The sequence below is a fragment of the Haliotis cracherodii genome, unplaced genomic scaffold (assembly GCF_022045235.1).
Source record: "Haliotis cracherodii isolate W230 unplaced genomic scaffold, xgHalCrac1.p SCAF_12, whole genome shotgun sequence".
Classification (NCBI taxonomy): Eukaryota; Metazoa; Mollusca; class Gastropoda; order Lepetellida; family Haliotidae; genus Haliotis; species Haliotis cracherodii.
The window spans coordinates 37,112,805-37,140,461 of NW_027266267.1; the positions used below are offsets into that span (position 1 = coordinate 37,112,805).

A 27,657-nucleotide genomic window follows, 5' to 3' on the forward strand; every position below is an offset into this window, starting at 1 on the left:
ACTTCTCCGTGCCCCACAACCTCCATGGCTAAAGTACTTCTCCGGCCCCACAACCTCCATGGCTAAAGTACTTTTCCGGCCCCACAACCTCCATGGCTAAAGTACTTCTCCGGCCCCACAACCTCCATGGCTAAAGTACTTTTCCGGCCCCACAACCTCCATGACTCAAGTACTTTTCCGGCCCCACAACCTCCATGGCTCAAGTACTTCTCCGGCTCCACAACCTCCATGGCTCAAGTACTTCTGTTATCACCTTGAACTTCCCAGTACATGTTGTTATAGTTATAGCCAATGTTATTGCCTTGAACTTCCCAGTTCATGTTGTTATAGTTATAGCCAATGTTATCGCCTTGTACTTCCCAGTTCATGTTGTTATAGTTATAGCCAATGTTATCGCCTTGAACTTCCCAGTACATGTTGTTATAGTTATAGCCAATGTTATCGCCTTGAACTTCCCAGTTCATGTTGTTATAGTTATAGCCAATGTTATCGCCGTGTACTTCCAAGTACATGTTGTTATAGTTATAGCCAATGTTATCGCCTTGAACTTCCCAGTTCATGTTGTTATAGTTATAGCCAATGTTATCGCCTTGTACTTCCCAGTTCATGTTGTTACAGTTATAACCGATGTTATCACCTTGAACTTCCCAGTACATGTTGTTATAGTTATAGCCAATGTTATCGCCTTGTACTTCCCAGTTCATGTTGTTATAGTTATAGCCAATGTTATCGCCTTGTACTTCCCAGTTCATGGTGTTATAGTTATAACCAATGTTATCGCCTTGAACTTCCCAGTTCATGGTGTTATAGTTATAGCCAATGTTATCGCCTTGAACTTCCCAGTTCATGGTGTTATAGCCAATGTTATCGCCTTGTACTTCCCAGTTCATGGTGTTATAGTTATAACCAATGTTATCGCCTTGTACATGTGACTTGTATCTTACTAATATTTTGCATTAAAAGCAAAATTAGAATACCTCCAAATTGATGAAAATAGGAATTGTAAATCTTTCTACAAGCCCCAAATTGGCACTGGCATCAAGTACATTGCATGTTATATTTCATGAGCTGATCCTAGTAGGACAAACAAAGGTTTAATAGACTCCTGCTTGGTACTAGTGTTGAAAGGTGCTGATTGCTTGGCATGGAACCCTAGATACAGTCCTGCCCCCTGTGCCACTCGAGAGTTCCCCCATGGCTCCGGCAGCAGCCTCTCCCCCGTCTACGGTTGAGTTGTGAGAAGGAGGAAGTGGGCCCACAGACTGCCTGGACACATTCACCATTTCCTGCACGCAGAGATGGGCAGCAGCACCGTGGCTCTTCAGGACAGAACACTTCCGGGAGCCTGGCCAGCTCATCAACACGATATTTTGGTCCACATTCTCGGATAAACATCAGACAAGGGAGGCAACTGGGTATTGACGTCATTGAGGGATTCCCTACCTGGTGAGTCAGCAGTGTACATTGTGATGGGGAAAAGTTGGATAAGGGGTGTGTGTGTGTGTGTGCCTGGTTGTATAAGGGATGTCTGTGTGTGTGTGTGTGTGCCTGGTTGTATAAGGGATGTCTGTGTGTGTGTGTGTGCCTGGTTGTATAAGGGATGTGTGTGTGTGTGTGTGTGCCTGGTTGTATAAGGGATGTGTGTGTGTGTGTGTGTGTGCCTGGTTGTATAAGGGATGTGTGTGTGTGTGTGCCTGGTTGTATAAGGGATGTCTGTGTGTGTGTGCCTGGTTGTATAAGGGATGTCTGTGTGTGTGTGCCTGGTTGTATAAGGGATGTCTGTGTGTGTGTGCCTGGTTGTATAAGGGATGTCTGTGTGTGTGTGCCTGGTTGTATAAGGGATGTCTGTGTGTGTGTGCCTGGTTGTATAAGGGATGTCTGTGTGTGTGTGCCTGGTTGTATAAGGGATGTCTGTGTGTGTGTGCCTGGTTGTATAAGGGATGTGTGTGTGTCTGTGTGTGTCTGTGTGTGCCTGGTTGTGTAAAGGGATGTTGAGATTGTGACAGGATGGGTTGTGTAAGATGAGGTTGTTGGGATTGGGTTGTGAGGTGAGGTGAGGTGAGGTGAGGTGAGGTGAGGTGAGGTGAAATGGGGTTTAACGTCGCCCCACTCAGACACAGTATCCTGACTCTCACTGTTTAAGCCCCTTAATGCCGAGCGCCAGACAGGGTAACAATAAGTACCACCAGGGATCGAACCCTGAGCCTTTCACTCTCGGGGCGGACGATCTACCAGTGTAAGGGTTGTAACTGTGTGTGCCTGGTTGTGTAATGGGATGTTTGGTTTGGGACAGGCTTCACATGAGTGAGTGAGGTCTTACACAGCTTTCGGCAAATATTTCAGTAACAGTGGACACAAGTTATGGGCAAGTGGGGAACCTAAACCCAGACCTACGGTGAGACGAGCCAACGCATTAACCACCAGGCTATGACCACCACCCAAGAATGAACTCGGACTGGACTTCAGGTGGTGGAGGGTTGTTCCAGGCCAACTCATCTTTCGTCTGTCTGGTCAAGTGGACGTACAAAAAGCACTAAAGCCAAACTTCATACACAGGTATGCTTTGATGCTGGCAAACTGACCTTTGCCACAGCTCGGACCCGATATGCTAGTGGCTCGAGTTTCCCTCACTGGGGGCAATGGAGATGGGAGCTATGTATGCAAGAGGTAGTCGGAATGTAGGGAATACTTACAGAATTGTCTACAATAACCTTTACTTTAGCCAAGACTGGCCTCCCACACAAAGTGTCATTTAGATTGACCTTTTACACAGCACATTTCGGTGGAGGCCAGCATACAACTAACTATGCCACAACTACCCATCCCCCAAGTGAATGTATCTGGGGTCACAGTCTATAGCAGGCCAGCCTGTGAAGAATCAGTAGTGAGTGTGAGTCAGTTAGATATTAACGTCGCATTATTAGATAATCAGCAGTAGGTACTAACAACCTGTCTGGGAAAAGAACCTGACTTCTTAATCCCTATTTTAAGATGGCTCTTACAAAAAAAAAGGGGTACTGGGGACCTATTCTGACCTGGAATCTCCACAGGGAGACAAGCAAGAGGGACTGGGGACCTGTTCAGACCTGGAATCTTCACAGGGAGACAAGTGGGGTACTGGGGACCTATTCTGAGCTGGAATCTCCACAGGGAGACAAGCAAGAGGGACTGGGGACCTATTCTGACCTGGAATCTCCACAGAGGTACTGGGGACCATTTCTGACCTGGAATCTCCACAGAGGTTTGTTTGTTTGTTGTTTAACGCCGCACTCAGCAATGTTCCAGCTATATGACGGCGGTCTCTAAGTTATCGAGTCTGGACCAGACAATCCAGTGGTTGACATCATGAACATCGATCCATGCAATTGGGATCGATGACATGTATCAACCAAGTCAGCGATGACCAAGACAGCGAGGCTGACCACACGATTCCGTTAGTCGCCTCTTACGACAAGCATTGGTTGCTGAAGACCTATTCTAACCCAGATCTTCACGGGCCAAGCAATAGGTACTGGGGAGGAGGGTTCAGTATGTTTCAAGGTCAATGTTCAGAAAAGCCAATCCTATTTTGATCAACCAAAAGAATGATAAAACATCTCACCTCATTTATTTTCTTGTAAGTTTTGATAAGGTCTACGCTTAGTTTGCGTAGCGGGGCTTCAGTAGGCTCCCGGAACGCGACAGGGATGCGGTTCTGCATGGCTGCAATATCCTCCTGCGCCTGCTGTTGCTGTTGATGATGTTGCTGCTGCAGGGGATCGGCCATCATCAGCAAGTGGTTGCTGCCCGTCACTAGGCGCCCATAGGTCGTGGTCCCCCCTGCACTCACATGCCTGTTCTTGGACAGCTGTCCTGCAAGAGAGAGTATGACATGAGTACAAGGAACTTAGGATGGGGAGTCAGAGCTCCAGATTAGCTGCGTATTTGCGTAAAATACGCATCAAAAATGCAGAAATACACAGTAAAATAAAATCCAAGCGTATCAAATACGCAACAAAAATAAAACTTGTGAGATCATCAAAATATTGTGAAGTAACCCTGCATATTCGATTAGCAAATCAGTAACTTATTTTGATATTATAAACGGACATTCCATCAACCTTGCCAAACTCCACGATGACAGTTACATCATGATCATTTGCCATCACACTTTCTTGTGGAAGTATCGTGGTATTTTTGAGTCCTATAAAGCCCTAGAACCCACATGACACCAGTTTGCAGGGACTAGATGAATAGTGTTTTTAAATTTTTAACTTAAATACCCACATGTGTAAAAACTAGTGGGTAACAGAAATTTGAATACCCAGATAGAATTACTGATACCCAATGATTTTAAAATGCATGGGTAAAATACCCACAACACCAAAAGCTTATCTGGAGCTCTGGTAGTGCAGCGTTAGAAATTGGCACTAGTCATGTAGTCCTTGCCAAACTACCCAATAGTTAAGGTATCAGAAGGACAAGCAGAAATTTCCCATTTTCAAGGGGTTTGCTATATGCCATCATTTTAAGAACTAGAGGACTAAAAATGTTAGTTTCTACAGCTGATATTGGAGGTTTATTGTGCATTTTGACATGCAGAAGGCAATGTTGCAATATGTATCATTCTAAAGTTTGAATTCAGAAACAATCTGAAACATCAATGTTAGATTGAAATGAAATGAATAGAACAAGCACAGATGCTGGAACAACAGAATGTTTACACCTTCAATAAATACGCATCCATCTTGGGGCCTTGGAATGAATGCTCTATGGCAATAGGTTCCCAACACTTGTGAGTCTACGAGTGAGTGAGTGAGTGAGTGAGTGAGTGGGTGGGTTGGGTTTAACGCTGCTTTTAACATTATTCCAGTTATATCGCGGCGTGTCAGCTTAATGTGGGAGGAAAGCCCGGAGTGATGCAGGTCTCAGACGTTTACCACTTTGGTGAAACCCACGAGTACAGTTATGGTGCTGACAAACCTGGAAACATAATCGGGGTGAACCGGGATTCGAACCCACAATCATAGGTTTCTGGCGTGTCCAGGGGATGCAACTCTGCACAGCGAATCGCGGTGCCTTAGACGACTGGGCCACCCGTGACCCCTGTGAGTCTACTAGCCTCATTTTCAGTAGATTTTAGTGTTATTATGTGAACTTACTAGCTGAGCTTCCAAGACCAAACAGAATTTAACTAGACACAGTGAGTGAGCAAGTATGGTTTAACACCGCTTTTAGCTATATTGCAGCAATATCACGGAGGGGGACAAAAGAAAATGGGCTTCACACGTCGTACCCATGTGGGGAATTGAACCCAGATCTTTGGCGTAACAAGCGAACACTTTAACCACAAGGCTACCCCACCACCCCTTGCCTAGACACAGGCTTTGGACTAGTGGCTTAAGTCGCAGACTGCTGAACCCTATTTTTGTATGAACTGTAATAGGAAATACATATTTTTGTATTCCCTTAGCAAAAACAATGAAGTTATACAACAAAAATAGTCAGAAATCAGAAACAGTCTTAGCTCCCCTCCTTCATGTTGCCAATAGCAACATAAACAAAATGAGTTAATTACTGTTTTTATCCTCCACACCCTACTAATGTCTTGACTACTGTTGAAACTGTGGTAAGTCCTTATTTCAACATTGTTTTATGTAAGGATGTCACGATACGACCAGCATGGGTTCTGGAGGACCTATATTCTACCCAGAATCAACCAAGTAGGTCTGACCACCCGATCCATTCCGTCGCCTCTTGCGACCAGCATGGGTTGTGGGGGACCTATATTCCTACTCTGAATCAACCAAGTAAGTCTGACCACCCGATCCATTCCGTTGCCTCTTACAACCAGCATGGGTTGTGGAGGACACAAATTCTACCCTGAATCCTCACGAGTTTGTGCAAACATGCCAAACTTGGGGACACGGTGACACATGACCTTGACCTTGTCGGGCTGGTCACATCAGTGTCTTGGCACTGACCACTGGGCAAGGCGTAAACATCAGGAGCTGCCTCGTATTGATCTTAATGTTTAACACCTGGCCACTATTGACCGAAACATGGCTGCCATGTTCAAACCTGACTGACACGGTAATCAGAGACACAAGGCTCCGAGCTCCAGATCAATTTGCGTATTTACTCATATGTTATCAATCATTTGGTATTGAGTGTTTTTTAGGGTATTCGGTATTTTTTTACTTCCTTTGAAAAGTCTATTGGGTATCCTATTTTAATCCTTCAATGTAAGAAAATGCTATGTCTATAAATTTGAAATTTATCTTGCCAGAGAATCCAATTGACAATTGGGGGAAAGTTGAACTGGTTTTCATGATATTAATTAATGTAAATCCAATATGTATATCCAATATTCTAGCTATATCATACAGTCCAAGAAAACAAACTAGTGGTTGATATCATGAGCAAAGATCCTCAACCACAGGGCACAGTGTCACAGAATGAGCTAGGTCACACATTGTTTCAACCGGTAACAAAAAGCACAGGGTAGAACCAAACTCAAAAGCTTTAACAGCCTGGGAAAAGATAAAATGTCCTTGTATTGTGAGCGAGTAAGTTTGGTTCTAAGCCGCTTTTCGCAATATTCCAGCAATATCATGGCGGTGGACACCAGAAATGGGCTTCACACATTGTACCCATGTCGGGAATCGAACCCGGGTCTTCAGCGTGACGAGCAAACGCTTTAACCACTAGGCTACCCGACCGCCCCACTTGTATTATGAAAACAATGGGCAAATGTGGAAACCTATAGTAGCTCGCAGGAATCTGTTCTGGTCCCCGGCTTGCTGATTATTGTTAAGTTCTAACCTAGGCAAATGTGGAAACCTATAGTAGCTCGCAGGAATCTGTTCTGGTCCCCGGCTTGCTGATTATTGTTAAGTTCTAACCTAGGCAAATGTGGAAACCTATAGTAGCTCGCAGGAATCTGTTCTGGTTCCCGGCTTGCTGGTTATTGTTAAGTTCTAACCTAGGGTCCTTGGGACCTATAGTGCCCCTTCATGAAGGTGTCAAACACAAATATAGCAATCAGGAATATTTGGGACAATCATAAATTAGTAACTTTAAAAAAAACCAATTAGTTACTATGAATACATCTCTACAGAAAATGTCTATTATGAACAGTGAATAAAATAAACAGTAGTCCTACATATGTCTGACCCTAACATCACTAGATATCACTGGAATAAACATTATGTGAAAATGGTCAAAAGACATCCTTCATTTAAGCTGGGAAACTACCAACCAGCACCACATAGTATAAGCAGGGAAGACTAACCGCGTACCAGGTCAGTTTTCTTTTTTTCAATACGACAAATTAACCCAAAACACAGCAATATTCACAGAATCAATGAAAACACAGCAATATTCAAGCTAATATTCTTTACACCTCAAACCTACAGAAAATTAATTCCAGAAATTGAAGAAATACAAAATATAAGTAACTAAAATTCTTTCCACATTTCAAAGCATTAGAAAAACAGTGATAACATCAACAGTAAAGGTCTTGGTGACAAATAACATGAGTTAAAATAAAGGCTCTTTCATGAGGAAAAAAAGATGGTGAGATTTGATGAGACCACATTCCCTACCCTGGTGGCAGTAAAGCCCCTCACAGGCGTACATTCCAAAACAATGGTTGAATCAGAGATGCATAGCGATGGTTGATTGATGGAGCCATCATGGCATACAGTATAATCATCGATCCAGACTACTGGGGCAGGTCACATAACACAAACATTGCTGCCGTCATGGACAGTCCCCGCATCCTCGTTGTCGCCACTACCCGCATCCTCATCAACAATAACAGTGCACACGTCTTCTTCAAAATGGGCCAGCAGACGCGTACAGCAGACGGTCATCCTGGCCAATTGGACAGGGAAGGCTCATCTTGGAGACAATTTGGACATATTGATCCGCAGACGGACACCGAGCAGACGTCATTTCTTGTCCTGTGGTCAGCGGGGTCGAGGGAAGCCTCGGTCATAACATGTCGGTCCGGTCACGGAAAAATCAATATGTCTGTCTTCGACTGTTCTTATTGCGTTTCGCGTATATCAGTAGACAGGCCGCCCAGTGAGCCAGTCCTTGCATCTTCTGGGGTCAATGTCCTGTAAATGATGACACGGACGCCCGCGGGACGGTGCAGGAGATGGTGACGGCCAGAGGTGGGGCTAGGTGTGGCGGGCAGCGACAACTCCAGCGTGCCACCAGATGGTTTGGGGTATGTGACCTGCAGTAGGAGGACAGACTCCGTAATGTACCCACATAATTAGGTGCTTCATCTCGTCTGCCCCGTCACACCACACACACACCCACCACAGCGCCACACCTCGTCGCCATCACAACCTTCCACCTGCAGTGCACGCACGCGCTCGCTGTGTCCCCTCCTGAACCCTGGCTCCCCTCTTACGCAGCTGGCAGTGAATGCAAGAGTCAAAACACAGAAACCAGCCTGTGATGCAATAATTAGGCTTCTCCTGCTGTGGACCGCCAGAGGTATCGCTGGCTGGCATATTCAGACTCTATGCCACTGACTGCATCGCTTCGGATTGATTTCAGTACCTATGGGTCAAGTTTCCCAATATCAGTGAAAACCAGGGGCCAGAAATCGGAAACAGAGAGACTCCCATGTCAAACTGGGTCATTTGGTCTTTTCCGATCAGTGGCGGGGTCAATGATCTAGCTCCCTGGATATCTGATGCACTGCCTCTTCAGATATAGACTGGATCTGGCTGGTATTTCTGTTGATCAGAACTATGAACTTTGGGGTCCCAAGTCACTGTTCAAATGCTTGACAAACAAGTCAGTGTTAGAAATAGGCACTAGTTCTGTAGTCCTTGACAAACTGTCCAAAAGGTGAAAAATAAGGACAGGTAGAAATGTGCTGTTTTTAAGGGCTTTGCTCTATGTTATCATCAAAAAACATTAGTTTCTACCGCTGCAAGCTCCTCTAAATAAGCCGCTATATCACCTTCCCTTTTCACCTACATGACTAAAACATATTAATCAGTTTTCAAAATTAATCACGAAAGTCAAGGGTTTGTTGTCACTATCCTTTTGTTCAAAGCTGAAGTTTCGTATTTTCAACTGCTCCAGAAGCAAATGTCGAGCGCCTCATCACTGTGGATGTGCTTGTGGTCCCACTTTTAGGAGTGAGTGAGTGTGTATGGTTTTACACCGCTTTAAGCAATATTCCAGCAATATCACGGCGGGGGACACCAGAAATGGGCTTCACACATTGTACCCATGTCGGGAATCGAACCCGGGTATTCAGCGTGACGAGCGAACGCTTTAACCACTAGGCTACCCGACCGCCCCCATACACCTACGAATACACTTGAAAAGCAGAATCATCTTGACCATCAATAAACTATTTTATTGTATTAGAATTCAGTTCACTACACAAATATTTCAACAACACCGGTTAGGAGTTTTCTCCCACATTCCTCAAGGGTACAGCCCATTCTTGGCCCCACACAAACAATGGCATCTCATGTTACTGACCAATCAGAAATAACCACAGACTTGGGATTCCAATATTCTCAAGATGTTAGTCGTATTGTTTATCACAGCCTAGAAACTTAGAGCAAGAAAGTGGCAGTGAGAGTCAATGAGGAGATTACCGACTGAAACAAAGAAAGAAATCCATCTTGAAAGTATTCATGGCTACTGTTTCATGAATGATAGAAATATGACTGCAAGTAGCAGCTAGTTAGAAATGTTGACAAGATCGGAAACCAGAACTTATGAAATAGGGGCTGGGCTGGGCTATATTGTTAGTGAGTGAGTGAGTGAGTGAGGTTTTATGTCGCTTTCGGCAATATTCCAGCAATATCACGCGGGGGGACACCAGAAATGGGCATCACACACTGTATCAATACAAGACAATACACTTGCTGCACACACACACACACACACACACACAATGTCACACACACACACACACACACAGTCACACACACACACACTGTCACACACACAATGTCACAGACACACACACACACACAATGTCACACACACACAGCCACGTGATGTAATTAGTGTTAAAGTTCACTGAAGAAAATATCTGCTACAAACGTGTCTACAGATAGCTTTTCCTTTCAAACCTGCTGAAATATTTATAGTCAAGACGTTTCTATGCGATTTGATGTAAATATGTGTATCCCGATATGTACTGTATTCTGACCTATTTATCGTGATAAGTATTGTATCATGACCTTGCTGTATCGTTTCACCCCTACAGCGTTATAAATTAACAGTTTTAGACCACTAGTCCTTATAATAACATATAGCAAAACCCTTAAAAAGCGCAAATTTCTACTGGTCCTCATGATACCTTAACTATTGGGCAGTTTGGCAAGGACTAGTGCCAATTTAAAACGCTGCCCTAGCCTGAGAAAACACGGTTACCTGTGTTCCCGAAAAATCTCGGAACAGACATAAAACGTAAGGGTTGTTTACAGCAGCAGGGACTTAACTGAAGTTAGATGGAACCACACGACCAAAGTGAGTTGCATCTGCATAAAACATACCACTTAACTAAGAGGGGAAAAATCCACAAAAACAACATCACACAGTTGTCACAAAAACGTCTTCCTCAAACAGTTTAGTTAAAAACAAACATGCAAAAACTAGTCCCCAAAGGAACTTGACTTGTCTTTACTCATCTTGTGATATGAAAAATAAAACTGGACACTTCAAGACTCATCGCATATCAAAGTCGACTGCCTACGCGGTCGGAGAGAGGACGGTTAGGGTTCTATCCCCGGGCGCTTCATACTAAAAGACGTTAAAAGATGGTACTTGTTGTTACCCTGTCTGGCGCTTGGCATTAAGGGGCTAAAACAAGGACTGGTCGGCTCGGAGTCAGTATACTGTGTCTAAATGGGGTATTCATGTTAAACTGCGGCATGGCATCTCGGTGAGCTAGCACTATAAATCGGCATCAGTCGGACTAGTACAAGCAGCCACACAAACACACACACGTCGCTATATAAGTGCAATAATTTGGGACGCGACGTTAAACCTAATTTCGCCTCATCTTATTCATCATATAAGGACTGGTCGGCTCTGAGTAATTGTATTGTGTGGGTATTCATGTTAACCTGCAGCATGGCATTTCAGTGGGCTAGCACTATAAAATTAGCATTAGTCCGGACTAGAACAAGCTTTCTCTCTCACACTCACTCACACACGGCTTTGTTGGAGGGGAGGGGGGCGTCCCAGCCAACTGACCCACTGACACAGGAACCTACAGCTACCTGATCAATACAACTCCAGCTCGGCTCTCTCTCTCTCTCTCTCCCCAAACCAACCTTCCAGCAGAACTTCAGCGAGGGGTAGACCCCGAAACTCCCCTATCAGCAATAATCCACAGTACAATGGTACATTCAGTCATGTACACAACCCTCTCTTCGAGTCAGCCGTACGTACAACCGCAACACATTCAAACATGTACAAAACAGGTCTTGAAAATGGTCCACAGTTACATGGCTAGGCTGTAAAGTCAATGGGGACTGAAACCCTAAAAAGAAAATTCTATTTGTCTGATGTACAAAGGGGTTTGATGTCACATTCAAGATTATTTCAATCATATAGCAATGTCTCATAGATTATTTACGATGAATGAAACCATTTACATTTTAAAACTAAAAAGACTGAACTACTAACTGGGAGAGAGAGAGAGAGAGAGAGAGAGAGAGAGAGAGAGAGAGAGAGAGAGAGAGAGAGAGAGAGAGAGAGAGAGAGAGAGAGAGAGAGAGAGAGAGAGAGAGAGAGAGAGAGAGAGAGATGTATAAAATGCGACTATACTTGCCATTTTAATACCAAGCACAAAAAGTACAATCTTTTAACATTTGGTACGACACAGCCAGGGGTTCGAACTGACCTTCCGCTCTCTCCTTCTGCTCGAAATCTTAACTGTTAACATCAGTTAACTCAGCTTACATGTCTCATATTCAGATATTTGGTGAAATACAATGTCATCATTTATGCATCCTGACCCTATCGGAGTACTGAGACATGACACACAAAGTGTTTATATCCCACTAATTTAAAAACCTGGGGCTTTCCAAAATCAGTGTTACAAACAAGGAAAAAAAACATATTTCTAAAAATAGATCTGGGAAAATCCAATGTGTCACGATCAACATGATCAACACAATGGAAACCCCCTAAAATTTAACTGTTTTTGTTCATCCTCGAATCCCTTGCTTCTGAATCCTATGCTCTTGAAATACTACTCAAACGAAGTTAAAGAAAATCTGATTTTTTTACATGATGATTTGAGGAACTGGGGGACCTTCCGTGTCGAAACAGAGGGACCTTTCCTTGTTGAAAAGCACATTCATGATCACATCCTGTTTCTAAAGATTTTTTTTTCTTTTCACCAAGCTAGGATACATTATCAAATATCACACAGCACAAAGCTACCTCACTAGCATGAAAGGGGCACGGGTGGCCCAGTTGTCTCATGCGCCGCGATTCGCTGTGCTGAGTTGCATCCCTTGGATACCTATAAATGTGGGTTCGAATCCCGGTTCGCCCCAATTACGTTTCTAGGTTTGTCAGCACCATACCTGTGCCATTGGGTTTCACTGAAGTGGTAAACGTCTGAGACCCGCATCGCTTCAGGCTTTCCTCCCACATTAAGCTGACACGCCGTGATATAACTGGAATACTGTTAAAAGCGGTGTTAAACCCAACTCGAACCCGGGTCCTCGGCGTGACGAGTGAACGCTTTAACCACTAGGCTACCCGACCGCCCCTCACTGTTTTAGGCCTGACATATTGGTGAACGTTCACAACTCATTCAGGTCAGCTAGCATGGAGTACTAAAATCTAACGTGACCCAGATTCCAGGCTCGGATTTAACCTATAGACTGTAAAGCCTCAACACTGATATAAGGACACGAAGGACACTCCCCAAAAGTTAAGAATCCAAATCCACCAGTAGAAATTATCAGGAACATTTATTAGCCCCTATACTCCCAAGATACTCCATAAAATCAACCGCAAAGACTTAACTTTGTTTAGGTTTTCATGACATGAGTGAGTGAGTTAAAATTTAACGTCACATTGGCAATATTTCAGCCATATTGTGACCAGTTACATAAATACTACATATATTTTGACTGAATAAAAACAGTATAACTAGATTATCACAAATTTGATTTAAAACCAGTTTAGAAAAAAAGAATACTTTATTAGTCAAAAACACAAAATGGGCAATAGAACATGAACACTATAATACTACACATTCACGTGTAGATGGCAACAAAGTTCTAAATTCAGCATGAAAGTCAAAGGGTCCTTCACCACCCCCCACCCCCACCACCAAAAAAACAACAACAACAACAACAAAATAATTCCTAGACCAATCAGTAAGAATCTTTTTAAGTACCCCTAAGACCATCTTACTTGACACTCTGTATTTTCTGGTGTATATCATGGGGTATTTACCAAGTAGAAGGACTATATATTTGGCTAGTAAAAAATATAAAGAAAAGTAATCAGTTCATTGGTGTTTGAATCAGTGTACTGCCACTTGATCTTGACATAAAAATTTAACGTGTTGTTATACGCTTTTAATAAGCATCCCCTTTGTCCATTTTCTAAGTGCCCAGGAAGCTATTACAGCAAATTATTTAACACTTTCTGGCACAGGGTCAGATGGCCAACATATTACAGGGGGTCGCAGTGTTCAATTATCACGAGAGCATAAGCATTCCGTCATTAGCCTAATCCCCCATGACAGAGCGTTGTGGCGACACCAGCAAACACGGGGACAGTCAGCTTCAGCATTAGGTGAACTTTAAGCATACCGGACTGTGTCTGGGCAGGCACAACTAGGAAGTCCTCGGGACATAATCTCTCCTACCAGGTGAGGGATTTCTCCGTGGTCGCTATGCCAACAATCCTAATGATGTAAAGTATTTAATGAGAGCACTGGCATGAAAGGAATTCTTGTCTGTGACCCAATACTGGTCCGTGTCCTGCGATAAGCTGTGGGACCTAGGGTGTTGCACATCAGCTGACTTGCTGTTCATGAGAGAGCACTCACCTGTCCACCGTCCAATCTGAACCCGATCACAAACTACAGAAATCTCGTCCCGCGTACCAGCCATTCCACAAAGTACATCCAGCTTGCAGGACAGGTATCCATTCTATGACATCCGTACCTATTGCCAGTTGATAGGGACATGGAGTCAGTGCAAAAACACCTATTCAGTTTTCACCCAGATTTGCCTTACAAGCTTCAACATGCTCCAGATAGTTGTGAGAGTTTCTAGGTGAATGCTTCGCACAGAGCCGTACTTGTACGGTGGTCCCCCACCACACGGCAGACAGCCCCTCACGGATCCCTACCCCTACCTGCAGACAGACCTGACCCCCCACCTACAGACCCGACCCTACCGATGTCCCTCTGGCTACCATCTTCCCCCCAAAACATACCACTGCATTATGGGTAGGCAGGTTCACTCAGTGCAATGTGAGAGAGAGGGCAGGCAGGCAGGCAGGCAGGCAGGCGAGGCGAGGCACGGCACAGGCATGGCTCTCGTAGCCAGCTTCCTACGGATCCTGAATTATTGATTTTGCTACTGCATGTATATGCAAGCCTGAGGGGAGCGTAGGGGGTAGTACATACAGACATGGGGGTCGACTTGGGAGAAAGTAGGGGTAAGTATGTGAAGATCCGGGTTAGGAAAGGGTTTTCAGCACAGTCACCTCTCCTGGCAAGCATGGGTTGCTGAAGACAGAGCTCCAGATAACTTTTTGAGCAATTGTGTTTTTACTTAGGTTTCTATTTTAATTGGGTTATTACATTTTTCATTGAGGAACCAATATTTTTTTCTGGGTGTTTCTGTACGTAAGTTAATTGAAAGTAAATGGGTTTTGAACATTTTTTAGGGGTGTTTTACTCAAAGACACAGCTTATCTGTAGTTCTGTGAAGACCTATTCTGACCCAGATCTTCACAGGTCCTAACTACAGTAGCAAATCTAAAGAAAAAAAAATCACCTGAATTTTTATTTTTTTCATTACACAGGCCCACCACCGCTACTGATGTCTAAGAAATAAATTAAACATAAAAATATTTATTTTTATTATGTCTCCCGCTAGTAAAATACACCCTCTTGTACGACATAAAATGTTATAAACACTATCACTATACATCACTATCAGTGATTCAAGAGACCCGAGCAGAATGACTTACATGAAAATAAATAAATATTTGACATTTCCGTTCTTTTAAATTTCGATAGACCTTGTGTGGAAATGCTGGAATAAATCCGTGAAACACAACATTAAAAGAAAGAAAGAAACATAAAATGAAAAACGTGTGGCCCAAGTCTATCAAACATTGACTTACTTGCACTGAGGCTAACACAGAATCTGTTTTACTCATTACCAAGGAAGTCCCGACTATAACAGAGACTCCAGACCCTTTACACATGGAGACTTCCACTAAGTACATCTCAAGCTCCACTCAAATAGATATAGCGATACCGACAAAGCCTAAATATTTCACAGGCACTCATATAAAGTTATGTTAATATGGTATGTTCGCAGGATAGATTCTGGGCCCTGCCCTAGACTGACATCTTGTCTCTGAAATGAACATAACGAACAGAAAAAAAAAACGGTTGTTCAATTATCTTAATAAAAATATAATAAAAAGGAGCCCAGAGAATTTCTTCATTAATCTAGACTTGCCAAACATTATAGACTTGCATGGGCTGTTTTGGATATATTTGTATGAGGGTCTGTAAGACAGACTAGGCCCTGCCCCTTCAGGGTGTCTTGTACAATGACATATCTTGAATCTTGAATCTTGAATGTTACATTCTATCTGCAGGGTTCACTTGAGGACTTTTCTGACATGGGCCTTTTCCGTGAAAATCTCAAATATTCCAGAGGTACGCTAATACAGCACAAAGTTAGAAAGCCCCAGAATGGCAGTATAATATATTTATATCCTGCTTATACAGGCCTATTCTTTTCTTTGAAAGCAAGAGCTGCAACATTACAGGACTTTTTATCAGGACTCAAGTGGACGATGATTTTGTTTAACAGGAGGCATACAGAGAAGATCGAATATTCCTTTACACACCTCCCTCCCCAACCTGACAAAAATATAAATATGTGGTCGATCCTAAGAAGTTACAATAAGGAAAGAAACAGGCTTAACCTACCAGAGCTGTTATGGACACAGTTGTTGAGGACGAGTGTCATGTTTCCACTGACTCTTCACGACACCCTCAGCTAATGAACCCCAACAATTCCAGACAATATTAGCATATCTCAACGACCCTCGACACTAATTACTGGTGTCATTACCTTTGGTATTGTCTACTTGTTAAACATCAAAGAGATCAATACTTTTAATTACAGGTTAATTGGCATTTTACTGCCTTGTCTTAATCTCCCAGTGCAGATCACCAAGGTGTGACCAACCGCCACGGTCTGGTGATTGTATTGTGACTGGGTGGTATGTAAGTAGAGTTATTCACTATGTGATAATCTCTCTTCAAACAACTCATACCCCTCCTTGGGTTGTTGAAACATTAGAATGATGCTGGGTGGAAAAACATTTCTTATATTTTTTTTAGTCTTTTAATGTTCGAAATTGGTGATGGGTGTCCTCGGGTCCTTGGGCTCTACGGTAACTAAATCTAAGGACTTCTTACATTAAGATGATGACAAGATTCCATGACTCTACCCCATCAGCATCTATTCCAAATCTCAAAATTCCCAAATTCTATATAAGCAACCCCTAAAGCCCACTCTCGGGTTGCGCACACCACTTTTGCCTCTTTCGGAAACACATTAAATGGCCTGGACGGGCCCGTGTGCGAAATACGCATCAGTCGGAAAGCGCACGTTAAATCTCCAAAGTAGGTAAGTAAGTAAGTTCCATGACTCTCCTGCTTCCCCGTACTGTTGCAGGAATGTCCTCTCCTGTATGTAGGCGTCGCCATGTTATGTGGGCGTTATCATGTGGAATATCAATTTAAAGAAGCACATTTTAATATCACTGAAACCTGATGAAACAGCTGCATGGTGTATCAGTCACTGCGTTCAATGATGAATAGTGATCAATAAGCCACACACACACACAGACACTTGGTTGATACAATGAGCAGTCTCGTTTGAAGACCTTTCTGTTCTGGAAACATTATCACTGCACGCTGCCCATCGCTATTGCTTCCTTCATTCTTGTGTTTATAAAATGACCATGATACCATCTGCTGCTTTGAGGAGAAACGAAGTGTCTGGAGGGTTTCAGTGCAAAATAAATACACTACCTATTATCATCATTATTATTATTGAGTTGTCAAAGGAGTGAGTGAGTTACAATTGTCACATCAGCATTACTCCAGGCATGTAGTGACTTAACGGGACCCGTGAAGATTCAGGGGTAGAATAGGTCTTCAGCAACCCATGCTTGTCGTAAAAGGCGACTAACGCGATCGGGTGGTCAGGCTCGCTGACTTGGTTGATGCATGTCATCGATCCAAAGTGTGTAGATCGATGTTCATGATACTAATCACTGGATTGTCTGGTCCGGACTCGATTATTTACAGACCGCCGTCATATAGCTGGAATATTGCTGAGTGCAGCGTTAAACAACAAACAAACAAACAAACAAACAAACAAACAAACAAACAACTTAACTTAACTTAAGAGGCTGTTATAATTTGTCCTCATAAATAAAACATTCCTCGGGACTATTGGCTATTGCAAAAGTTACCGATTTCTTGGACAAACCTACACTCCATGAAATCTGTTATTAAACCTTTCTTCCCACAAATTTTTTTTTCTCCTATGCTGATTTCTCAAAGAAAAGAGTTGGTTTTCGTTTGTTTTTGTACAATCTTGATTTTGTCCTCAAATATATCAAATATGTATCCAACAGTCATGGTGCAGGACTGTCAATTACATTCATTCAAAGGCTAACAAATCAAGGGTCACATAGAAAAGATTAAGGGAAACACTAAATGACACCGCTACCAGTTTGATTGGATGGCTGACAGGAAGTGACTGTACAACACAGACAAGGATTAACAGCATACCCGTCAAGAGATAATCCTCGGGTTAGTTAATGCCAATTAAGAGAAAGAAGAAAAAAACCTAAATTACTGTTTGTTCATTGATTAACTCCGCACTCAGCAATATTCTGTAAACAATTGAGTCTGGACCATACAATCCAGTGATTGATATCACGAGCAATGATCCAAGCTGCTGGGGTATGATGACACACAATCAGGTAAATGATAAATTTACTCTGCATCATTTAAGAAAAAAAAGTCATTTGAAGAAAAGAAAAATGGTCTAAAAAATTATTTTTTTTTAAATTTGACAAATCTAACTAACCTATTTGGGACTGACATGGGGAACGAAATAATAGTTTGGCCCAAGCAGTATATCTGTATGAAACAAGTTGCAGAATTTATATAATCGAACATAAGTATCAAGGTTAGAAACTAACAGTTTTTGTCGACTAGTCCTTATAATGATAACATATAGCAAAACCCCTAAAAAGGGCAAATTTCTTCTAGACCTTATGATACCTTTACAATTAGGCAGTTTGGCAAGGACTATAGGACTAGTGCCAATTTCTAACGCTGAGTATATGGCTGCAACGAATACACTATGAGGCGAATACAATTTGTATCACGAATATAGGGTAATGAATACTAATATTAATTCACGAATACAATAACAAGTCAGCAGTTGATGTATTATCTGTCATATTCAGTGAAACAATAACAACATAAATTATTTGACATGGTTTGTTAATGATTAATGTATTATACATTTATATACTGCACTTATCCAGGTACTAGTACTGCTCAAATGCGACAATGATCAGTGACCACAATACTGTCAAATTAAATATTATAAGAGTGTTGTTTTTGAAGAAATCTATGAATATATGTTCTTATGGATAATTTTAAGTAAAGGGCATGTCAATGCACTTGATTGCACATTCATAAATATTCGATTTTTGCGGCCATGAATAACGAATGCAATTCATGAATGGCTAGGGTTCGATTCACCGAATACACAAGTGAATCATAACAGCCGATGAGATACAGAAGCAATTTTGCAGTACTGTACACCAGAGCTCAAGATAAGCTTTTGGTGGGTATTTTACCCATGCATTCTAAAAATCATTGGGTATCAGTAATTCTATCTGGGTATTCAAATTTCTGTTACCCACTAGTTTTTACACATGTGGGTATTTAAGTTGAATATTTAAAACCCCTATTCATCTAGTCCCTGCAAACTGGTGTCGTGTGGGTTCGAGAGCTTTATAGGACTCAAAAATACCACAATACTTCCGCAAGAAAGTGTGATGGCAAATGATCGTGATGTAACTGTCATCGTGGAGTTTGTCAAAGTTGAAGGAATGCCCATTCATAATTTCAAAATAAGTTGCTGATTTGCTAATCGAATATGCAGGGTTACTTTACAATATTTTGATGATACGCAAGTTATATTTTTGAAGGTTATCTGTAGTGTTCGTCTCGTATTTGATACCTTGGATTTTATTTTACAGCGTACTTCTGCATTTCTGATGCGTATTTTACGCAGATACGCAGCTTATCTGGAGCTCTGACTGTACACAGAGGCTGATGGGCCTTGCTAGAGCCTCCCTCTTGACCTCTTCACTCAAATGGCAAACAAGCCATTCTGAGTACCACCATCTCAATACAACTATTACTCTTTCCGGAAGTCAAGTACAGAGCTCCAGAAAACCTTTTGAGTTTTTACTCTAGGGTTTCTATTTTAATTGGGTTATTACATTTTTCATTGGGTCACCAATATATTTTCACTCATTTATTCATCACTCTATTGGGTTTTCCCCAAAATAAGTAAACAGTTGGAGATTTAAATAAAATAAAATAATTTTTAGATGTATATAACGGTTTTAACTATAGGCTTGACTCCAAGTAAATAAGCTCCTAATTCTGTTCCAAAAATTAGCTGTTCTATGCAAAAGAAAAGTCTGTGCACAACAGATATATTTTTCAAGAATTTAAATGCCCATAATTAAGGCTGCATATTACAGTGTGTATTATACTCAAATAAATAAGTCTTGTGTACATTGATCAATCCAAAGGGTGTTTATTGGGATTGTTCACTAGCCAATATATTAGCAAATAGCAATATATACCTGGCCTTGGGTGCTTAATATGTCGAATGCGGCATCTTGGATGCCAAATCAAGCCAGGTCTAGATGTTTGTTTGTTGTTTAATGCCGCAGTCACCAATATTCCAGTTATATGATGGCGGTCTGTAAATAATCGAGTCTTGACCAGACAATCCAGTGATTGAAATGAGCATCGATCTACGCAATGTGCAATAAAGACAGAAGTGTCAGACACGGTGTTCTGGTCCTTGAAGGTTTCTGACCCCCGAAATAACAAAATCTTAAATTAAGGACTAGTGAAAAGTACCCTGAAAAAAATACTGAAATGGTTGAATATGACATAGGTATCATGTATTCTATTTCCTGATAATTACCCAGGGTTTACTCTAGGTATTTTCTGACACTGGTCCTTTATGTGAAAATTTCAAATAACTCAGAGGTACACCCACACCTGCCCATACAGCATAATGTTAAAATGTCCTATTGGCTTTGAAAATGTGGCCCTTTTTTTCAAATTTAGGGGCCAAAAGCACAAGACCCCACCCTAGAATTATCCCTGCTTACCTAACACTCTGCATCCTTGGATTTATTATCACAAGTGAGTTGCAAAAACAGCAAAGCAATCACGTACATCTGTGCTAGAATGAAACACTCATGACAATCCCCCATGGCCAGTCTATCATAGCCAGTACAAGTTCAGCTGGTACGTCTGAAGGTGAGGTGAGGTGAAATGGGGTTTAACATCACGTCCAAGATTATTGCACTTATATAGCGACGTGCATGCACGTATGTGTGTTTATGTGGCTGCTTGTACAAGTCCGGACTGATGCCGATTTATAGTGCTAGCCCACTGAGATACCATGCTGCAGTTTAGCATCAATACCCCACTCAGACACAGTATACTGACTCTGAGCCGACCAGTTCTTGTTTAAGCCCCTTAATGTCGAGCGCCAGACAGGGTAACAACAAGTAGCATCTTTTAACGTCTTTAGGTATGACGCGGCGGGGGATCGAACCCCGGACCTTCTGCTCTCTGGGCGGACGCTCTACCACTAGACCACGGAGGCTGTCGTATGTCTGAAGGTAGTCAGTTACTCACACCTTTTACCAGTGTTAGAAATTAGCACTAGTCCTGTAGTCCTTGCCAAACTGCCCAATAGTAAAGGTATCCTAAGGACACGTAGAAATTGGCCCATTTCAAGGGTTTTGCTATATGTTATCATTATGAGGACTAGTGGACAAAAACTGTTGGTTTCTAACCCTGTTTAGAGGGTAGGAAAGGGACTAATTGCTTCACAAACCATCTCAAAGATTGTTTTGAAAATTGGTGATGATACAGTAGAATGTCCTCTCAAAACAAAACTAAATAAAAAAAATTCTTGTGTGTCCTCTGTTAATTGTCTCTAACAAAAATCTCTGTAAATAATTGTAACTGAAAAATGAAATGTAAGTGGCAATGATACAGAAATGTCCTCTTAAAACAAAACAAAATTAGATAATATTTTTTTCTAGCATGTCCTATGTTAATTGTCTCCAACAAAAATCTCTGTAAATAATTGTAACTGTAAAATGAGATAATGAAAGAAAATAATTGTAATTGTTTGTCATATTTTTGACATTGTAAACAAATGAATGAAAATAAACATTGAAAATAATGAATGCATGAAAATAAATAAACGAAAATCCTTAAAATGAATAAAAAATAAAACCATTTACTTGCTTTTGCATTCAAAATGCATACCAGAAAATTGGCATGTTTTATATACCAGCCAATTTAATGGAACACCACAGAAGCACTGACAACTGATTACAAAATCTGCAAGCTATCAGTGTCATACACATTCAATCTATCTTTGTGCACTAGTATCACTAGTGACTTTGCACCTACTCAATTGATATTTGCCATGTAAATAGCCAATCAATAGAAAGGCTATCGTGATGATGTTGGCATCGCTCATTTATATTCATATAAACACATCCAAATACTCTCAGTACATATTAGCTACACCCTGCCCCCAAACTGTTCAATTAAAGGAGAATGACCCACAATCATGTCCGAAAAATCTCATTAACTCACAGGTATGTTCAACAGATACGAAACTACCTGCCTTGTTCTATAAATAGCCCCCACTCATCCCTCCAACCATGTTTACATCACATGACAAGCTATCAGGCAGCAAGGAGGTGATTCAGTCATACGGCCTTCACCTTGGCAATGGACCAATCACAGCCCAGAATGCTGTGACCTGTAGGTTGTTGCTGTGCTTTCATTCTAATTATAGCGCAGGTAGAAGCCAGTCACTGGCTATCAGCGAGTGTTGCCTTGGTCATGTGACTCTGCTACACCTAAGGTAAGCAGCCATGCCTCGCTTGCAGAAGGGAGAAATCATTATTTCGTTGTGACAAGTCCAGTGATGAAACTGCAGGGATGGAGGTTCACATGTGTGCTGCTGCTTCCGATTGTGCAATAGTGTGTTGACCATGGAATGGTGTAACAGTCAAGGGACATAACTCTGATACTGCCCCAGCTGGAAGCTGTGCTTCATAATATTTAACTTGGGCAATATTGGAAAACAATTTAATCTGCTCATTAATCATCATGAATAATAACAGACTTAAAATCTTTCTTTTTTGGGTGTTATGGGTTCAGTTTGTTTACGGTTTAGGAAAATGGGGTCAACGCTGAGAAAAATCAATATTCTCACAACAAAACCAGCTTGCATGAATATGTATAAAATACTGGTTCCCTAGGAAATGCTCTTTCCAAGAAACATTGAAAAAATGAAAAAAAATACATTATAATTTTAGTCTGTGCCAAATTCTATGGAGTCTGCCATGCTGAAGTTGGCACTTGGCATGCATTAAGATCCGGGGTAGAAGAGGTCTTCTTCAGCAACCCATGCTTGTCATAAGGGATGACTATGCTTGTCTAAGAGGCGACTAACGGGATCGGGTGGTCCGACTTGCTGACTTGGTTGATGCATGTCATCTAACACCAATTGATGATGCTCATGTCCTGACTTCATTTTTCATTATTTACAGACCGCCATCATCAGGTGGAATATCACTTAGTGGGGGGTTAAGCAACAAACAAAAAAAAAAAACTTGGCTCTTAGCATCATGTTTGGACGACTCTTGTGTGGATCTTACGAGGCTGAACAGAATGTTACGAGACTTGGGCTTGAGACAAATGGTTAAAGTCACAGATTCATAACTTTCAATGGAGTTATCTCATTCTTAAAGTTTCATCCAAAATTTCTCAAAATGATGTGAGGTATTTTTGGGGAAGTTAAAATTTCAAACAAACTGTTGAAGGCATCAACATGACTTTACTCAACTCACACTTCTGACTGGTGATAAGTCGTAGACTGGTCTGTCTTACAAACCCTGATACAAATATACATCAAATACAGCCCATGCAAGTCTATAATGTTTGGCAAGTCTAGATCACTGCAGTATCAGGTCTGAAAATGAAAAGAGTGACTGGGCTCCCTTTTATTATATTTTTATTAAGTTAACTGAACAACTGTTTTTTTCTGTACGATATATTCATTTCAGAGACTAGATGATAGTCTAGTCGTGGTTTCAATATATATTTATTTACACATGGATGAGCATTAAGTCATGATAACAACTTCGTGAGTTTAGGCCCCAAAGTTTCAAGCGACACCCAAAAGATATGGGTGGATCGTTATAGTTGTTTTTTAATCATTATTTTTTTATTGTTAAACACAGATGGCTTGTTTAGAACTGACACTAGGCAGCGGTAGAAACTAACATTTTTGGTCCACTAGTCCTTATAATGATAATATATAACAAAACCCTTAAAAATGGCAAATATCTACTTGTCGTTATGATACCTTAACTATTGGGCAGATTGGCAAGGACTATAGGACTAATGCCAATTTCTAACCATTCTAGGCAATGTTGATTCTGTTGGGTGGGTGGGGGGTGGGGGGGTTGGGTGTGTGCCAGAAAGGGGTGAAAGTTGACTAATTACGTTATTATGGCCCTACTTTTCCTTCATCATGTTTCAAGTTTTAGGAGTCGTCCTTAAGACCACACATATCAGCAGGGCCGGTGAAGACCCGGGGTAGAATAGGTCCTCAGCAACCCATGCTTGCCAAAAGAAAGGCGACTATACTTGTCTTAAGAGTTGACTAACGAGATCGGGTGGTCAGGCTCGCTGACTTGGTTGAAGCACGTCATCGATCCCAATTGTGTGGATCTATGCTCATGATATCAATCACTGGATTGTCTGGCCCAGACTCGATTATTTACAGACAGCCGTCATATAGCTGGAATATTGCTGAGTGCGGCGTTAAACAACAAACAAACCAACCAACATATCAGCAAACTTGCAGAGACATGTGACTGGTCTGAAGTTATCCATGGAATGTCATGTGACTTGTTATCTTTATCTCATTTCAGAAAACTTCGGGGCCATTAAATTAGACTTACTGCTTTCTCCAGTGAAATACATGTAGATGCAGTCACTATTAAGCATTTGGGTTCAAGATTCGTCAGTCAGTCTCTGAGACTTCTTGACAACAGGCAACTGACATATACATCCAACTGAAGTAGGATTCGTGTCAACCATGTACTGATATGAATGAACACACACAATCTCACTTGATGCTGTGCCCTTATCAATCTTCATAATCAAGTCATTACATATTCATACTTATTCAGACCGACCCAGTCCATTCATTCTTGGATTGTTTGTTCAATTCATCAAATATTTACACAGCCGATTTAATGCTCAGTACAACAAAACAGCAAACATTCAGGCGAGGCTATAATTGTATATGTTGTCCCACATTGGGTGACGATGTAGTTTGCTGCGACACAGTTGCTGCTGCCACTGACATGACAAGGAAGTGACAAAAGCATGTTCTGTCATGTTGGGAATGAAATCCTACCCCACCGGCCTCCTGTGCTCACAGAGCACAATTATAGTTACCGTTAGCGACAGGCTCAGCCAATCAGGGCCTGGCCTGGTCATCTCATTTGCATTTGTTTACAAACAAAGACACGTGGAGCAAGCAGCTCTGGGGCTTAATGAAGGTTTAAGGCCAGCTAGGTCTACCATGAAATTAATTCTGTGTAATACTTTTAGAAATGTCTGTGGTGTGGTGACAAGCGAATTATTAATAAGGAAATAAGTGGGTCAACGTTTGACATATAGTTTAAGGTTTGTTTGATGTTTAATGCTGCACTCAATATTCAAGCTATTTGACTGCGGTCTGTAAATAATCGAGTCTCGACCTGACAATGCAGTGATCGACATCATGAGCATCGACCAACGCAATTGGGATACACTGATATGCATTAACTAACTCAGCGAGCCTGACCACCCGATCCTGTTAGTCGCCTCTTACGACAAGCATAGTCGCCTTTTACGGCAAGCATGGGTTGCTGAATCTTCACGTGTCGATCTGTATTGTGGGTGAAAACAAGGAATAACATCAATAATCAATATCAACTTTGAAGGGGACATTCTTCTATATCATTTCAAGACCGTCTCAGTGGTCTAGTGCTAGAGCGTCTGCCTGGAAAGTGGAACGTCCGGGGTTCGATCCCCTACCGCGTCATACCAAAAGACGTTAAAAGATGGTACTTGTTGTTACCCTGTCTTGCACTCAGCATTAAGGGGCTAAAACAAGGACTGGTTGGCTCAGAGTCAGTATACTCTGTCTGAGTTGGGTATTCATGTTAAACTGCGGCATGGTATCTCAGTGGGCTAGCACTATAAATCGGCATCAGTCCGGACTAGTACAAGCGGCCACACACACACACACACACACGTGCATGCACGTCGCTATATAAGCGCAATAATCTTGGACGCGACGTTAAACCCTATTTCACCTCACCTCTATATCATTTCCATGGTTTTACCTTGAATTACAAACCTGATAATTTCAAGGTTTCATTCAGGAAATGTGAGGGTCCTTTCAAGTAATTATATGGTGTTGTGTAATGTACTGTAAAATCTGATGGGTCATTTTTATTAGTATTTCTTGTCACAAATTTGGTAATGTTTGTTTCTGCCCTACAACATCCCATTTTTTTATCTTCGAAATATAAAAACATTAATCAGGGTTGTGATTCACCTGCGAAAAGAAAGCGAGTGAGTTTGATTTTACACTGCGTTTAGCAATATTCCAGCAATATCACTGCGAGGGGACACCAGAAATGGGCTTCACACATTGTACCCATGTCGGGGATCGAGCTCGGGTCTTCGGCGTGACGAAGAAAGAAAGAATATCAACTAAATAAATAAAAACACTGTATCGGGATATGATCGTATCGCACACACACAGTATGGGGATACGCATCATATCACAACCCCATCCTATCATTACACCTCTAGTGACCCTATATTTCTTTTACTGCAGCAACCTCAAGGGCCCCTCTTAATCAAAAGTGATTGGTAAAAACATTATTTTAAACAGATTCATCCTCCATTTAAACTAAACTGTGAGCTCATAAATCAACCTAAGGTAAACAGAATCATATAAAGTGACAGAACTATGACAGTTGTTAGGGGAAGGCTATAGGTAAACATCCTGCTTGGTGATATTATATCTGGATAAGGTAAGTCCCAAGTAACCTAGCTGGGTGATTTCCTCCTTGTTTCTCGAGAAACAAATAATGCAATATGGACTGTGATGATTCATAACATCAGGGTCCATAAGTTGTCCCGCTATTATTCAGATTTCAGTAATCTCTCACCTGTTCTGTATCAGCCTCATTAGAAATCAAGCAGTCATGCAGTCATCATAATAGTGAGTGAGCTTGGTTTTATACCGCTAGTATTAATATTCCAGCAATATCACGGCGGAGGACCCCCGAAATGGATTTCACACATTGTACCCGTCGGGAATCAAACCCAGGTCTTCACCATGATGGGCGAACGCTTTAACCACTAGGCTACCCGACCGCCCCAAAAGACTAAAATGAAAATAATCATTTACCTCAGATTCCATGATAGTGCAAAAGTGAAATTAGGAGTACATGCAAAGGGGCTTCATCAGGACACTAATCTGGATTGAGGGCGGCCCTAGACTCATCCAGTGTTCCCGCTGGCTTTTGAAACTGCCAGTCCTTGTGGACAGGCAACTCTAAACATTACCAGTCCCCCTTAACTTTTGCCAGTCCCAACTTTCAACAAATAAAAAAATGTATGAAAATTATTTAGTTTTAATCCTTTCAACATCATGCTCAGTGCAAAGATGTCATCTCTGAAGTAACTTAATTAGATCTAAAAGTCATTCACACAAACATTAGTCACAATTTTCTCTCTCTTTTTTCATATTTTGAGACAAAGTTGCCACAAATGGATATTTAACCTAGAAATGGACCAGGGGAAACCCTGATGGTCACAGACAAGCTGACTTTGTTTGAAAAATGTACTTATATGAATATCACCAATGTTTTGTTCAACAACAAAGATTTATATAAGGTACATTATTTGCCAGTCCACGGGGACTGGCAGTC

General features: G+C 41.6%; 1 protein-coding gene across 6 annotated transcripts in view; it reads right to left on the reverse strand.

Moving 5' to 3' along the window:
* LOC139458399 (dual specificity tyrosine-phosphorylation-regulated kinase 1A-like) overlaps positions 1–27,657 on the reverse strand; it is a 92,306-nt gene that overhangs the window by 29,447 nt on the left and 35,202 nt on the right. For 4 of the 6 annotated variants that reach the window (XM_071239824.1, XM_071239821.1, XM_071239820.1 and 1 more), the window contains exon 2: positions 3,602–3,852. In XM_071239824.1, coding sequence (XP_071095925.1) covers positions 3,602–3,769 — 168 coding nt within the window. In that variant the 5' untranslated portion in view covers positions 3,770–3,852. Of the gene's footprint in view, positions 1–3,601; positions 3,853–7,586; positions 7,709–14,059; positions 14,385–27,657 lie in introns of those variants that run through there. The other 2 variants (XM_071239822.1, XM_071239823.1) reach the window with 2 other exon arrangements.